At 33.6% G+C, this 14,703-nt stretch overlaps 1 protein-coding gene, 1 long non-coding RNA gene and 9 other non-coding genes across 12 annotated transcripts; 4 read left to right on the top strand and 7 right to left on the bottom strand.

Moving 5' to 3' along the window:
• The first annotated feature begins 903 nt into the window (after window positions 1-903).
• On the top strand, window positions 904-1,038 carry C04C11.10. Its single transcript, NR_072490.1, has one exon. It is a non-coding gene; the product is annotated as an Unclassified non-coding RNA C04C11.10 (non-coding RNA).
• Window positions 904-1,038, bottom strand: C04C11.13. Its single transcript, NR_072489.1, has one exon. It is a non-coding gene; the product is annotated as an Unclassified non-coding RNA C04C11.13 (non-coding RNA).
• A 1,871-nt stretch (window positions 1,039-2,909) lies between these two features.
• C04C11.9 lies at window positions 2,910-3,085 on the bottom strand. The gene has a single exon (NR_072487.1). It is a non-coding gene; the product is annotated as an Unclassified non-coding RNA C04C11.9 (non-coding RNA).
• On the top strand, window positions 2,914-3,027 carry C04C11.6. Its single transcript, NR_072488.1, has one exon. It is a non-coding gene; the product is annotated as an Unclassified non-coding RNA C04C11.6 (non-coding RNA).
• A 5,374-nt stretch (window positions 3,086-8,459) lies between the features above and the next one.
• Window positions 8,460-8,733, bottom strand: C04C11.21. The gene has a single exon (NR_072485.1). It is a non-coding gene; the product is annotated as an Unclassified non-coding RNA C04C11.21 (non-coding RNA).
• On the top strand, window positions 8,513-8,654 carry C04C11.16. Its single transcript, NR_072486.1, has one exon. It is a non-coding gene; the product is annotated as an Unclassified non-coding RNA C04C11.16 (non-coding RNA).
• A 2,093-nt stretch (window positions 8,734-10,826) lies between the features above and the next one.
• C04C11.1 (SCP domain-containing protein) lies at window positions 10,827-12,631 on the bottom strand. Of its 2 annotated transcripts, NM_001029184.6 has the most exons (5): window positions 12,497-12,631; window positions 12,204-12,414; window positions 11,742-11,859; window positions 11,457-11,693; window positions 10,827-11,092 (listed from the first exon to the last, which is right to left on the bottom strand). In NM_001029184.6, the coding sequence occupies exons 1-5, from the start codon at window positions 12,620-12,622 to the stop codon at window positions 10,897-10,899; spliced, it is 888 nt and encodes a 295-aa protein (NP_001024355.2). In that variant the 5' UTR covers window positions 12,623-12,631; the 3' UTR covers window positions 10,827-10,896. The 2 variants fall into 2 exon arrangements, 1 of the variants encoding a protein (NP_001024355.2); NR_002412.1 differs by lacking the exon at window positions 12,497-12,631 and having other exon boundaries at window positions 10,897-11,179; window positions 12,204-12,435.
• Window positions 12,632-13,097: 466 nt separating this feature from the next.
• Window positions 13,098-13,259, top strand: C04C11.15. Its single transcript, NR_072483.1, has one exon. It is a non-coding gene; the product is annotated as an Unclassified non-coding RNA C04C11.15 (non-coding RNA).
• C04C11.17 lies at window positions 13,111-13,259 on the bottom strand. Its single transcript, NR_072484.1, has one exon. It is a non-coding gene; the product is annotated as an Unclassified non-coding RNA C04C11.17 (non-coding RNA).
• Window positions 13,260-13,844: 585 nt separating this feature from the next.
• Window positions 13,845-14,611, bottom strand: linc-5. Its single transcript, NR_102231.1, has 2 exons — window positions 14,512-14,611; window positions 13,845-14,271 (listed from the first exon to the last, which is right to left on the bottom strand). It is a non-coding gene; the product is annotated as a long non-coding RNA linc-5 (long non-coding RNA).
• C04C11.23 lies at window positions 13,898-14,604 on the bottom strand. The gene is made up of 2 exons (NR_102232.1): window positions 14,512-14,604; window positions 13,898-14,271 (listed from the first exon to the last, which is right to left on the bottom strand). It is a non-coding gene; the product is annotated as an Unclassified non-coding RNA C04C11.23 (non-coding RNA).
• Window positions 14,612-14,703: the final 92 nt, after the last annotated feature.

Raw genomic sequence — 14,703 nt, 5'->3', positions numbered from 1 at the left:
AATACAACAAAAAATTAGTAGTTAAATTACCAGCAGTTTTGCGGTGTCTAATAATATTGCTTGACAAAAGTACCGAAAATTTAAAATTGTCCTAATAGGAAAATACGGTGTGTGTTTTTAATAATAATAATAATAACCTCCTATTCTAAAAAACCATACTCCAGGTAGCAACACAGAAACCGTGTAGGAGTCAACGTAAATGAAACTAAACCAGACCACCAATATTTGTTCAATGACGACTGATCTATTTTTTTAAAACGACAAGAGCCACGCAACAAAAAAAATGAGTGAAAGCTATCTGAACTGGCGTGTAATCCTAGAACTTTTGCAGCAAACTAAGCACTTCACAGAAAATTTGAACATCGATAAGGACATGGAAAAATGACAGCAAAAAAAATATTTTTTGGGTTTTTTCTTATTTTGGCGGTAGGTGACACATACATAGAATTGAAGAAGACAGGTATTGAAAGATGAAAAATGGGAAAGAAAAATGGGAAAATAAGAAGTGGAGATACTGAGAGTAGCAGAAAGAACTAGTTAACTATTTTTTGTTTGTATGATTCACGAGTATTTCATAAAAGTTACTTGAACTACAGTAACTGATTTTTTTTTATTTCTCGAAACATTTTTGAAATAAGTCGACTGAAACCCTTAAAAAATTCGGAGTTAAATAGTTTTTTTTCAGAAAAAAAAAGAAATCGTCTGGAAATTATCAAGAACTGATTATGCACTGGCTATGGTACTAATGGTAGGTTTCCATTTTCAGAATTTTTCAAAACTTCAAATCTTAGGTCACAAGAAACAAATCGAAATGGGAAGAGCTGGATTGGATTGTTGGATAAATTATGAGCCGAAAAAAAAACGAGCAAAAAACGGCGGATAAAGAGTAGAGAGGGGGGAAATGAAATGCGCATATGTGTTTCGGCAGCGTGATGGCAAAAGTGTGTGTTTGTGTGTTTCGGCACAGGCACACTTTTCCATCAACCACCACTTTTTGTCTGTTTGTTTTCAATCACGACAAGCATCTGTAAAAGCTTCCGTGGATACAGCCATAAGGGAGGCGAGAATTGGACAAAAATAAAATTGAAAACTTGGCAAGGTTTTATAGGCATTTGTTGTTGTTATGGGGCTTCGAATAATAATACTAGTCGTGAATGTAGTTGTATACAATCCTTTTTCACATTTTCGTAAGGCAATCAGAAACGTAAAGAAATCCTTACAATCCTAGTTAGTTTTATTTATTTTTTGATAAGCACTCTTGTTTAAAATTGTCATTACAATTTTCACAATTTTATTTTCAAACAGTTGTTGTATTCAATTACCTAAACTTTTCGAAAAAAAAGACAAGAGCCGGTCTCTGCCCCACTCGAAAGATTTGATAGGAAGTTCGACATGGATCCCCTAATGGAATTACGTTTTTATAATTGTACTTAAAATAACTAACTGGAAAATATATTGTATGCATTGCAAATGAGGAAAACACGTAATTTTTGGCATAAAGCAAAAATCGAAAATTGTTTTTTCTATAAGATATTAAAAATGTTTTCACAACATGACTTCTATTACGGAAAATTTTTCCTAAGTGATTTGTTTTTTTTTTTCAAAAAAAAAAGTTTCACATTTACACAGTGCTGTTAAAATGTTATTAAAATGCCAATCTACTTCATTTGAACACGTTGAATAATCTAGCTAATCAGTGAAACGGATAAGTGTATTTAAGAACAGATATCAACGAAAATGCATCAACAAGCAAATGAAAAAAGAAGAAGGGCACGAAAATGACGAGAAGGCAACAAACACTTAGACACACTCTGTTTCTAGCAATAAACGCACAAAAAAAGTTGAGGTGTAGGAGAAATGAAGATTCAGAGTTGAGGTTTTATTTCTTTACAGAAAAGAAAAAGGAGAAGATACAAAGAAAAAGACGTTTCAAAAAACAAATTGAGGGAGGAAAAACTGATAAAGTGAACGAGTGGGAGAGAGAGAGGTGGAAAAAATTGAAGAAAATGAAAATTGTGTTGATTGATGTTTAAAAACAGGTGTGCGTTCAATCATTTTTGAAATTGAGAGTTAAAAGTTGAAAGGGCTATTGAACAGAAAAATGTGTAAGAATTGATTTAGAGGTGCATCGCGCCGTTGTACATAAATTTAAGTTTTAATTATGTTATTTGTAACAGCTTAAAGTTACCCAATATGCTCAATGTTAGATGTTGAAAATATTTTCAGAATTTAAAAATCAGTGCTCAACTTACTATTTTTTTAAATTTTTTATTTTCAAAACTTTTGTACTTAATTTTCGAAAAAAAGAGAAGTGGAACAACCTGCCAGTGTAATAAAAAAAATGTTAACCTCTAAAAAATACCACAACCACTGACTCATTTCCCTTGACAGTTCTATGGTGGGTGCAAAAGTTAACAATTCAAAATGTGCAAGAGCACTTGAGACCTAAAGGTGTGTGCTCTTTGTGCGCACTGATTCTTTGGTCTCATCTCACTTTAACTTCGTGTCAATTTTCCTCCCTCCTTTTTGTAATTTGATGTTTATGCACATTTCCTTACCACGACATGTTCTTCGCACTTTATTCCCGTTTTTAGATTCTTAGACTACAAATATGAAAATGGAAAGCAAATAAAAAAGTTAAATTGTGAAAGGTAGAGAAAACCCGTAGTAAAAGAAACACTAGGGTGGATTGGTCTTGACAAGGGATTGCAGAAGGGTTAAGCCTACTTAAGTCTCTCAACTGGAGAAAGATGAATTTTTGGAGTGTTTTGGTTACTCAAAAGGTCAAAAAAACTTTTTTGAAACACATCAAATGGTAAATGAATAAAAGTTCATAAAATGTTTTTTTTTGTAAATTTAGAAAAAAAAATTACTCTAACCAAAGTTGCCTTTTTAGGAAGAGAACTAGAAGATTTGAGACCTGTGCATAACATAACTGCCATCAATTTGCATTTAGTGCAGCTTAGATTGATTTGTACTTCTTCTCTCTCTTCTCTTTGACCACACGACAACACTCGACGGCGGTCGTGATGAAATCAGATATGAAAAAGATTCATCAAATTGACGACAACGATAAAAATCTGAAGAAACGAGGGCGGGAACGTTGAGAGCGAATAAAAATTAGAAGCAATTGGGGGAGGACAGCACCAGAAATTGACAGAAATTAGGTTAGAACATGAGTTCAACTCGGGCATCAGTGTGTCGGGAACTGGAGCAGATTAAAGTAGGAAGAAAATTTAGAAATGCTTTAGAAATAGAAACACTTAGCCTCACGGCTTTGTAGCTCTATTCCGTTTTTCCCTAGAACCTTATTGATTACGCATTTATAAAAACTGGCTCACCAGTCTGCCCCAATCGAGAAGCGTTTCCTTATTTTGGTGTAATTGATGACAGGAGTGACAAATGACATTGGACAACAAAATGAGAGCGTAGCGTGTTGGAATAGGAATCAAACAAGAATGAGGAGAAGCTAACATATTTTGCTACTTGTGTTGTTGCTGTATCTCAAAATACTTTTAATAAAAACTTTATCAATTTGGGATTGGGATCACCAAATGTATATTTACTCTAGCGCTATTCTTTTATATGTTTGGAAAACATTTTTGCTGAAACTGAAAATACGAAACTGAAAATACGTACAAAATGAACTTTTTTTGAACGGAAATTTCGTGGATACAGCTGCTACACATGTTTGATAAGCTAATATATTGGGAAATCAAAAAAAAAGTTGTGTCAGTTTTATGGTAGAAAGTTTTTATTTTAATAAACACTACAATTAACTGTAAGAACTATTTTGATAGAATTGATGCATTTGTGAAAATCTACTATTTCTCATTCTCTTAAGTTTATTATTCTACAAATCCTTTATCTCACTTTTTTTGAACTTATCTTATCTTGGAGCAAAAAAATCATTAGAAAATATTAATTTGTTTGTTGCTAAAATTAAACTGGACATCGTTTTAAAGTTCAAAAAATTTACTTCTGAAAACAGAGACTACTAGAAGAACTAATGATCAAGATATATATTCAATCTATAATGATTTTTTGCGGAAAAAACATCCTTATGATTCTAAACACCACATTCCTCTGATCATCTATTTTGAGTGAGGGGCTGGCTCTGGCTCATTTGCAAATGTGATAGGCTTCATTAGGCAAGCCATTCGGATTATGATGCTAACCACCCTACTCGGTTTATGATTATGATGGTGATGATGCACAACAAAAGAAGGGAGACAATTTGGCAAACCGACGATGGGGTGGAATTGGCAGGAAGCAAAGCATAATGAGAAAAAGGAAAGCGAGTAGGAATTTGAAACAGATGGAAGAAGAACCGCAAAGAACGAATAACGGGAAAAAATTCGGAGATGGGGTGGTATTGAGAGGGGGGATACAGATGAGTTACGAGGTGGAGTTTAGAAGGAACTAATGGGAGAGAGGATAGAAAAACGGGGGGCAGGAAAATTGAAACTAGTACTCGGTCAAAACGGGAGAAGTAGTGGAGAGGAGGGGCAATACGATTACAAGTCTATTCATGTTACAACTCGCTCCTCAAATTGAAGTGAACCTGTTTTGCTGTCCCCCTTGCAATGTTAAAGAGGGTTAAACAGTGGGCGGAGTCTGAATACCGCAATTACTGAAAAAGATAGGAGTAGGTGGAGATGGAATAGATGGGAATGGAATATACGGGGGGCAAGTAAAACAATAGGATGGCTTCGAAGATGGAGAACAAGGAGGAATGGGCGAAGGAAAAAGAAGCGGTGTGAATGTGAATGTGTGCTTTTAATTAAATATTGATCGTGTGCTCTCTGAGCAAAGAATTGTTGATGTGACAAGCTAAATTTTGAGATGCTTTCATTTGAAAAATTCAAGAACAGGGTGCAGAAGAATATGTCAGGACAACGTTATCATGGCAAAAATCATGGCAAGTAACACACCGATTTTGCATTGAAAATAGTTTGAGCCTTCAAGATTAAATTGAACTGAACTTATTTAACTTGATAAAACATTTTTTTGATTGAAGAGTCTTTTGTATAGGAGTAGATTACAGAATTTATTCTCCGGAGATTGTTAGTCTATTTTACTAGCTCAGCTACAGTTTTTTTTAATATTGAAACCACTTCGATATCAATAATATTGGAATGTACAGTTTTTTTTCGGTTTCTTGGAAGTATCAGTACTTTAGTGTGTGAGCAATTGATATATGTAAGTAATTTTATTTTCCCAATAGGTTAGGCTAATAATTATTAAAAACTAAGTGTTGTGCATATTTTTCTATACCATTCGGTTTTCAGACAAGACAAAGTACTCGGCTTTCTGTTATACTTTCGGATTTTTTTACATACTACAAAATCGAAAACTTTTTTGTTTGAATGACACGTCTAAAGCTCCAGCTACTTAACTGATATAGTCATTTGAAAACTGTTAAGTGTTAACATACTTGCAAACGACTTTTACATAAATCCGAATTTGGCAGAATTCGGCTGCCTACAATTAACGAAAGTAAAATATTTATTTAAGAGCTAATTTTTTCAAAATCAAAATTTGAAAAATGTAGACGTGCTTCGTCGAGTTTCTAATAAAAATTCAATGAAAAAAATAAATTCAAGTTATCGACTAGCAGCTCAACATTTGGAGATAGGGCTATCTTTGTTTGGCAAAAAAAGGGAACGCGTAATTTATGAGATGCCCGTTCTTATCTTTTTTTTTTCTCAAAAAGGGCAAACAATTGGTTCTGAACAAAGAGGAGAGCATGACAAACGACCGACTAGGACACGGATATTTGAGCTATGACGCTGTGAATTTAAAAATTATTAAAAGTTGGAAAGAAAATATATACCTATTCGCAAGATAGAGGTTAGATACAATTTAGTCCAGAGGATTTTTCGCTTTCATTAACTGATAAAAGAACACAAATTAATAAACCTTTCAATTAATTTTTCAACGCAAAAAAAACAGAAAAAAAACGGAAACGTTAATGTGTCGATAAGAGTATGTCGAGAGGTGCGCACATAAGAAGAACACCCGTGGCGAAAAGGGTGAGAGGTCAACGGGAAGTAAAGACAACACTGTGCGCAGAGGAATAGGCAATGGGAAACAGGCGAGGAGGTGTAATATGAAGACAGAGTGACGGTGGGTGGAAGGCGGATTGTGCTCACCACATGGTGCACTGTCATTCGCATGGTGGGAGGCCAGAAAAATCACTCGCCATGGGGTGGCTCAGTTGACTTGTGGTCTCTTGAGAAGGGAGGCGGAAGGGGTTTATAGGTGGGCAGAGAGAGCTTCGAATCACTCATTCAGACCTTTTCAATATTCATTGAATGTGCGCCAGATTGGAGTGAGAAGGCAAGAACATTTATGCACAGGTTTCTCTCTGCACAGGTTTCTCTCTGTAGAACTCGTGTAGAAAGTGTATAAAAGTAAGGTGAATTCGGCTAATGAGATTTGAAGGTGAGCCCTATGTTCAAAAATATAATAATATTTTATTGGAGAAAAATATGCAGAACAGTTGCTAAAATACAAAAAACATGCATTAAAAAACATTGGCTATACTTAAATTTTCAACAAATATTTATAAAAAATATATAAAGCAAACTCCAAGCTCAACTGTCTTATTTGGTCATAGTTGTCGTTTTTATAAACATTTAACATTAAGTAAGATTTTATTTTCAAAATATGGGGTTATAAAAAGTAAAAATCAATTTGCCTCGGGGGCTTGATGGCAACGTTTTTTAACGTTATCAAACGAGTTAGCCAAGCCATTTCTCAACGAAGAATTATGGAATCCAACACATTTTGATATCGGAATATTTCCTAGTGAATCAAAATGCACAACATAGGTAGGTATTTGGGCGACCAAGAACCAAAAAAAAACGTCGTATACTCTAACATACAAGCCAAATAAGATCTCCTCTGGTAACACATGAAATATTTAGAAGAATTTGAGTAGCTGAAACTTGCTCTCCAATGGCTCATTAGACCACTTTTCATAGAAAAAGCAATGTGATAAAAAGGTGTGGTTGCTAGGTGTCAACATAAAAATAAACAGATGATATAAATACATAGCTATGAAATTCTTTGAATCAGTAATCACGATTAAAAATATAAGAGGAAAACAACATGAACGTGTTGCAAATATGTGCATGTTACTGCAGAACTTGTTTTGCTCTGCAACAAAATATTTATTTCTAAAATAGGTAGAAAAAACGGCAGTAAGTCTTTGAAACGAATTTCATCAATAAGTAATGATGTAGTTGTGATGGCGTTACAAATTGAAAACACAGAAACACCCAAACGGGATAAGGGGGAAATGGAAAATGAAATGAAATGCGCAAACACTATGTAGGTCAAAAATCCCTTCTCGATTGTGAGAAGATGAAATGAACAAGAACATGTTACAAAAATTAAAGGGAGAAAGAGAAAAAGTACGGTCCTGAAATAAAATCACATAATATTTATTTTGTTTATGTACATACAAAAATGTATGTCTAAAGAAAACATGTACATCTATAGATGCCTAGTAGTTTTAGAATGTTTTGGCTCTCATTACTTCAAACTCTAGTGGGATTTGCAATAAAAATAATCAAACACGCCATCTAAAAAGTTTTTATTTTGGGTACTTTTCCGATTTCTGCCCCCAAAAATGTTTTCGATATTTTCATTAATGAAACGTGAACTTTTTGTAATTACAGGCTTAGTATTGTTGTTTTCTAAGCCTAAAAATTGAAATTATATTGAAATAAACATTCACGTGTGAATTTAAATTAAAATATTAAGTGTTATAAAATTGAATAACATTTGGGGGGGGGGGGGGGCAGAAATCGGAAAAGTACCAAATTTTGTAACTTCCAACTTTTTGAAATGCTTTTGAAAATGTAAAACGTTTTGTATGTTCAAATGCACACAGTGTAAAACTGAAAAAATATTGTTTTGTTCGAATTCCAAAATGATGAGTGGCAAAAACGTAATTTTTGTCACTGACTGTGAGGAGTTTGAGTAGAAAATTAAAAAAAAAACATTTTTCATTGCATTCCACTTCTGAATTCAAATGCCCTTTAGTTTTTATTTTATCATAAAAAATAACGTTATTTAAATGCTAAATTCATATTTGCAAAAAAAAACACATGTAAAAAAAATTCTATTTTTCTAGAAAACACTACAATTATTTTTGCAACACACATTATTAGCAGAAATTTTGTGTATATGCATTTTTTTTTTCAAAAATCTCATTTCCACAATTAAAATTTCAAGTTCCAAAAATTTATTGAAAGTTTATTATCTAAAAATTTTAAAATGCATTGAAATCATGGTTCTTAAACCTAATCACTAAAGGCGCGTAAAATAAAAAGTAAAAAATCAGAGAGAAGCGGGAAGATATCAAGGATGGAATAACTGGAGGTGGCAATAGGTACACACACACGCAAAAGTGATAAGACGAGTGGAAAGGGTAGAGAGCAATGGCGCTGGCGCGAAGAAACAATGCCAAGTGTTGTTTAGAGAGGCGGGTATGCAAATAATACACACACAGACAACACGCCTATGCAGTATGCCAAAAAAAAGTGATTGAAAGGACGAGGGGGGGGGGGGCGACCCCGCAGAGTGAGCGGGGTTACGTCGGCTACGCACTTTTGATTAGCTATCCCCCTCATCTTTCTCTCTACGCCAATCTGTTCAATTGATTGATTAGAGAATGATTGATCCGCCGTTACACTTCACATTAATTTCGCGATTATTATTTGTGTTGTGGGAATCTCGTCTTGAAAAAGTTTTTTTTTCAATTCAAAGACAACTTTGGTTAAAATAGCATTCAAAATACAAAAAAAAACCATAACAGAATGAAAACGTACCTGGAAAAGGTTCTAAATTTGTGTTTCTTTGTTGAGAGCTTCGGTGGGGTTTCAAGTGGCTGTTCTATTTGATAATACACTTATTTTTTCGTTTTTTAGATAAATTTAAAAAATAATTCATTTTGGGGTACAACTACTCCACAAGTACCTAAATTATATACATAATTATTCATAAGGTCTGTGCTTTGTTAAGTTTTTTCGTAAGACAGCTATAATATGAGGAGCCTAACAATAATTTTTTTTCAGACATCAGGCAACATTGAATCCAATTATCAAAAATTTAGTTCATTTCTTTTCTACCTGTTTTAAAACATATTTATCATTTACGACGGTCCAATTTAAAGGGGGAGTAGAGTTTGTGGGGAAATATATGTTTCTGACTCTAATTTTGCCCCTGATACCGAATATCGATGTGAAAAAATTTAAAAAAATTTCCCTGATTTTATATTAATTTTTAAAATCCGAAAATCCATTGGATGCCTATATGTGAGTTTTCAAACGCAAAATTTTCCCGCCAGAGACGCCCCGCCCACGAAACCGTGCCGCACGTGTGGGTTTACGAGCTGAATATTTTCCTTCTATTTTTATTTGATTTTATACCGATTTTCGTCGATTTTTCTCATTTTTTTGGTGTTTTTTATTGAAAATTTTGTGATTTTCGTAAATTTATTCCTATTTATTGATAAAAACAAAAACAATTCCATTAAATATCCCATTTTCAGCTCAAAATCGACTGGAGACGAGGAAAATCGCGGCGAAACGACTTTTCCTGGAAAAGTGAGAATTTCTTAAGGCAAATATTATTTAAAAACAATCAAAACATAAAAAATAGTTCGTTCGCTGAAAATATAAGCGTTTTCCGACCAAAATCAGCCCCTAGAGCGTCTATCCAAAGTTGGCGTTCCTCTTCTTTTGTCGGTATTCGGGTTACTTTCGTGGATGACTGTAGCATGTCGCAGAATTGACATCGTTTATATTGGGACATCCAGAAAACTATCATAAAATTATATTTTTGTATCAGTTAGTTTTTTTTCAATATACTTCACACAGTTCAGAACCAGCTTAATTGTGAAATGTTTTAATGTCTTACTGCGAAAATTTTATTACTTAAAAGTTATCAAATCTCAATAACGAAAGGGTTCTACAATAATTTAAACATTTAATTTTCAGAGTTCCGGAAACATTGATTCGACGCGCTCCGAAGGATCCTCGAGGACAATTTATTTTTTTTTCCAAAAAATGTGTTTTTTAAATTATTTTTTTTTTAAATGAACAATTTTAATGTTAAATTTATTTCTTGGCGTAAATAAGAGTCTCAATGAGACTTTCAGAAGAAAATTGATAAATATTATTAATGATATAATAATAATCTTGTTGATCCGTTCTATCTCCAGACGATTTTCCTCGTCTCCAGTCGATTTTGCGCTGAAAATGGGATATTTAATGGAATTGTTTTTGTTTTTATTAATAAATAGGAATAAATTTACGAAAATCACAAAATTTTCAATAAAAAACACCAAAAAAATGAGAAAAAATGAGAAAAATCGACGAAAATCGGTATAAAATCAAATAAAAATAGAATGAAAATATTCAGCTCGTAAACCCACACGTGCGGCACGGTTTCGTGGGCGGGGCGTCTCTGGCGGGAAAATTTTGCGTTTGAAAACTCACATATAGGCATCCAATGGATTTTCGGATTTTAAAAATTAATATAAAATCAGGGAAATTTTTTAAAATTTTTTCACATCGATATTCGGTATCAGGGGCAAAATTAGAGTCAGAAACATATATTTCCCCACAAACTCTACTCCCCCTTTAAAGTCACAACACAATTATTGCAGAATTGAACAAGAAAACACATTCGAGAATGTCATCGGAAATAACTCCAGAAAGAAGATTAGCAGACGATTAGTTGGGGGTGTTAGATGATGTTTTTTTGTGTGTTGCCTCAAGTTAATCTACTTTTAGATGATGTATTTCGATATTTGTGAAAACAATTTAATTAAAGCGGTTCATAATTGTTCAATTGTAATAAGAAAAAACCATCAATAAATCACTCATAAACAGCAACCACGATAAATTGGCGATGTTGTTCACTAAAAGCACTGGCCACGCCAACCCACGAAAGTGATTGAACGTCGAGATAGTTCCAGGTACCATATTCTTCCGCTTCATCCCACCATATGTCGGCAATTGACTCGGTTACACGAGACCCCATCCAGATGTTCATACATCGGTTGCGGTCACTTCTGCAAGCTTGAAAGTTTTTTCCATGGTCTTGCACATACAGTGTGTAATCAAAAGTTAACTTTCATCAGAATTGTGTTCAGTTTCAGCTTAAAATTTCAGTTTTTATTGATTTATAAATATTTTTAAATTCAGAATGAAGGTTTAATGGATTTCTCTTGTCTTGTGTTTTTAAAAATTATTTTTATTTTTAAATTGCGAAATAAGAGTAGTATTGTTGTCTTATACATACATACAATATACGCTATTCAAAAATTCTCCACAGAATTTGAAGTAATGTTTCAGTTGCAAATTCATACCATTTTCATGGTCATATTTCAAATTTTGACACTCATATTCCAACCATTATAAAAACGTTTGCATTACCGAAATTCCCCTCTGATCGCCAACATCCGAGCCCACTGGGCAGCAATATCAGCTAACCGGACCGATGGTTCCAATGGAGGGCAAGCAATTGTACTTCTGATTCTGTTCATTCTATCAATAAGACAGTCTAGTGGCTCTCTCCATTCCACTCGCTGAGAGCTGGGAGGAAGAGTTCCAGCAGGATATGGTGCAGCAGGAACTTGATGATGGTGCTGATGAGAATCTTTTTTAGCGGTTCTGAAATTATAACGATTAATTTGAAAAATGAGTTAATAGTTAACCGACTTTAAAATTGATGTTTTCCGTACATAAGAGTCAGTCGTTTTCCATTCTGGGTTCAAAGTTGAATCATCACTTCTGCTATATTCTCGAATGATTTGCGTTGGCGCAACACGATCTATTCCTGTAAATTGAAATTTTTTTGGTAAGTCTCTGAAATGGGGTTTCCCTTCTGTTTAGCAGGTTAGCCTTGGGAAATTATGATAATGTTGTTTTCAAAATCTATATACAAAACTCGTGCACATTTTGGGTCTATACATTAACAACACACAGAAGCATTACTCCTTTTTTAACATTTTGAAATTTATGCTTTTTGTCACTAATGCAATGTTTTCTGTTTGATAACTGTAAATGTAAAATTACAAATCTCATATAAAATACCAATATTGTATTGTATTAAACCTTTGTTAAGCGTTCAGACTGATGGGCAAATTGCTATCGAAAATGTTATCAACTATTTGCACTAACTTTTAACTGGATATTCTCTTTCCACAGGTTCTCTAGCTCTCGGAATCCTGTAATTGACTTCCTGCCTTTTTGGTTCATGAAGCACATCGCGATAGGTGTGAACAGTGTCATAATCCGCCTCGCGGAGCGTATTTCTATTATTCGAGTAGTATCGGTTGCCATCAAATGGAAGTGTCGATTGTTGTGGATTATCATCAAAGTGCGTCGTTTTCTGTGTATAATAACTAGTCATCATCAGCGGGTTTTTCTACTTTCATCTTCCCCCCCCCCCCATTTTTTCATCAGTCACTCACCACATCCGTCACAGATAGTAATTGTCCGCCCGTTGAGAATCTCTCCATTCGTTTTCGAGTAATTGTATGCCTTTGTTCTTCTCGGTTCGGAACCAGCATGGGAGGGAGAAATGCATCCAGGTTCATATTGTTACTATAAAAACATATGAGGGACACATTTTTTTATGGAGAGAAATATATAAAGTAAGTTGTTGAGAGAGTAAATGTGTGATTTTCTTGCAGACAAGATTACAAATAGATAAAAGAGCAAAGGAGCTCCTGACATGTTTGAATCAATTAAAAAAGCTTATATAATCAAAACTTTGAATTTTTATCAAGTTCAATTGAAAAAAGAGCTCATTAATAATAGCAAACGTCTCAGTTGAAAAGCAGTGTTATTCAAAGAAATTAGACTTAACAGGGGAGGGGCTAGTACGGTATTTTTACCGTTTTACTAGGATTTTACTGTTGAAACACTCGGAATTCTGACGTAGAACAAAAATTTAGCACTGTTCGAGTATAGAACTAGACTAATTTTAATCATTTCTCAGATAAATGGTCCCTACAACACTATTAAAATTATTTTTAAATAACATTATTATTTAAAAACGTACTAAGAATAATAAATCACAAGAAAAACACCAAAAAAGTTGAAGGAATTCCAAATATTTCCCATTTCAAAATTGTGCAAAGAAATGGAAAAAAAAGAAGAAAGTGAGAAAGTGATGGCACGACTGTTCAAACATAAAGCATCATTTCATTTTTGACGTTGACGCCTTCTTTTTATTCAATTCAAATTCCATCTGGAAATTTTATGAATGTGTCATCGTTACAATCATCGCCATGTTTACCATGTAAATATGCAGTTCAGTAAGAGAAGATGTGCATATATTAAGAAAAAGTGTTGAAAATTTGGAGAAAAAATGCAGTAATCCAAATTTTGGGTATTTCAAAGGGTCCTAGGTAATTTTGGAAAGCAACTCATTATCTCAATTTTGGATATTTATTTTGAAAATCAGTTCAAATTTCATTTGGCACAATTCACGATTAGAAGGGTAGTAGCATCATTGAATTCTTTTGTTGAATAAAATTATACAAAGTTCTGAATAATTTTACTCTCTTGAATCACAATGCTCTCTGAAAACAAGTTCATTAGCGCCGGCACTGAACTAAGTTCCAATCTTACTTGATCTGACAATGCATCGGTTAATACTTTTTATAATTCATCTTATTTGTCTCGAAGTTTTTGTTAATGTATTGAATCACATGAAACATGTACAATTAAATGATATAACTCTTTTGATACTGACAACATTTTTTTCCTGGTTATACGAATGTTTATTTTTGCAATTTCAGCACCATAAGATTCCATAATAAAGCTAATTCATTCATGCGACATTCTTCAAGTTTACACGATTTTCGGTTTAAATATTCATTATTCGTTAATTATTGGTAATCACGGTCATAAAGCGAGATAATACAAAAAATATCATAGATATTGAATCACGGTGGTAAAGAGACACAGACTGGAAAATATCAAATACAGATTATCAGGGAAAAAATATCATCGACAGTGGGAAGAAGTAGTTGTTGTAGTAGTAAAACAGATGAGTTAATCACATTGAATCGCATCGGGGACGAGGAATAGCTATGCGAGAGTATCACAGTCGTGGGCATCCTGAAGAAGTCGGGACTGTGAATGTGTCGCCAAAGCTGCACGTCGTCTCCAATCACAGAATTTTCATCACATCAGTTTTTCATGTTTCGAAGAAGGGATTATTGGAACTCGAGAATTTCTGAATTTATTTCAAATTGGGATCAATAATTGGAAAAAAGTTGTTTTGAATATTATTTGAAGATATGAACTGTTGTTGTAAAATCATTGACCAAAACTTTGTAACCATAATTTTTTACATAATTTTTTTCGAGTTTTTTTTCGTACTTTATTAAAATTATAAAATATTGCTATGGCTATTATAAAAACTTTTATCTAAAAGTTTAATTAGAATTATACATTCTAGGCCCCCCAAACTTACATAATACGTGTAAATGCATTTTTTTTTGATTAACGAAACGGTGTCAATGCCCAAAACGTTTGTCGAAGAATCAGAGCTCTCACATCTTGCCTTCTGAAATGTGAAACAAGATAGAAAATGAATGACTAAACAGCAAAATTGTTCCAGAAGGCAGAAAAAGGAGCGAGAGAGAGAGAAAATGTCCGATAAATG

This window comes from Caenorhabditis elegans, chromosome X (genome assembly GCF_000002985.6).
Source record: "Caenorhabditis elegans chromosome X".
Taxonomy (NCBI): domain Eukaryota; kingdom Metazoa; phylum Nematoda; class Chromadorea; order Rhabditida; family Rhabditidae; genus Caenorhabditis; species Caenorhabditis elegans.
This window is presented reverse-complemented; position numbering and strand designations above follow the sequence as displayed.

Bases quoted from the DNA above. Each gene is read 5' to 3' on its own strand.
- C04C11.1 (NM_001029184.6), bottom strand. From the start codon at position 12,622: ATGAACCTGGATGCATTTCTCCCTCCCATGCTGGTTCCGAACCGAGAA. The intron at 12,415-12,496 runs GTGAGTGACTGA...TATTATACACAG, and splicing joins TACTATCTGTGACGGATGTG to AAAACGACGCACTTTGATGA. The intron at 11,860-12,203 runs GTTAGTGCAAAT...TTCAATTTACAG, and splicing joins AAGAGAATATCCAGTTAAAA to GAATAGATCGTGTTGCGCCA.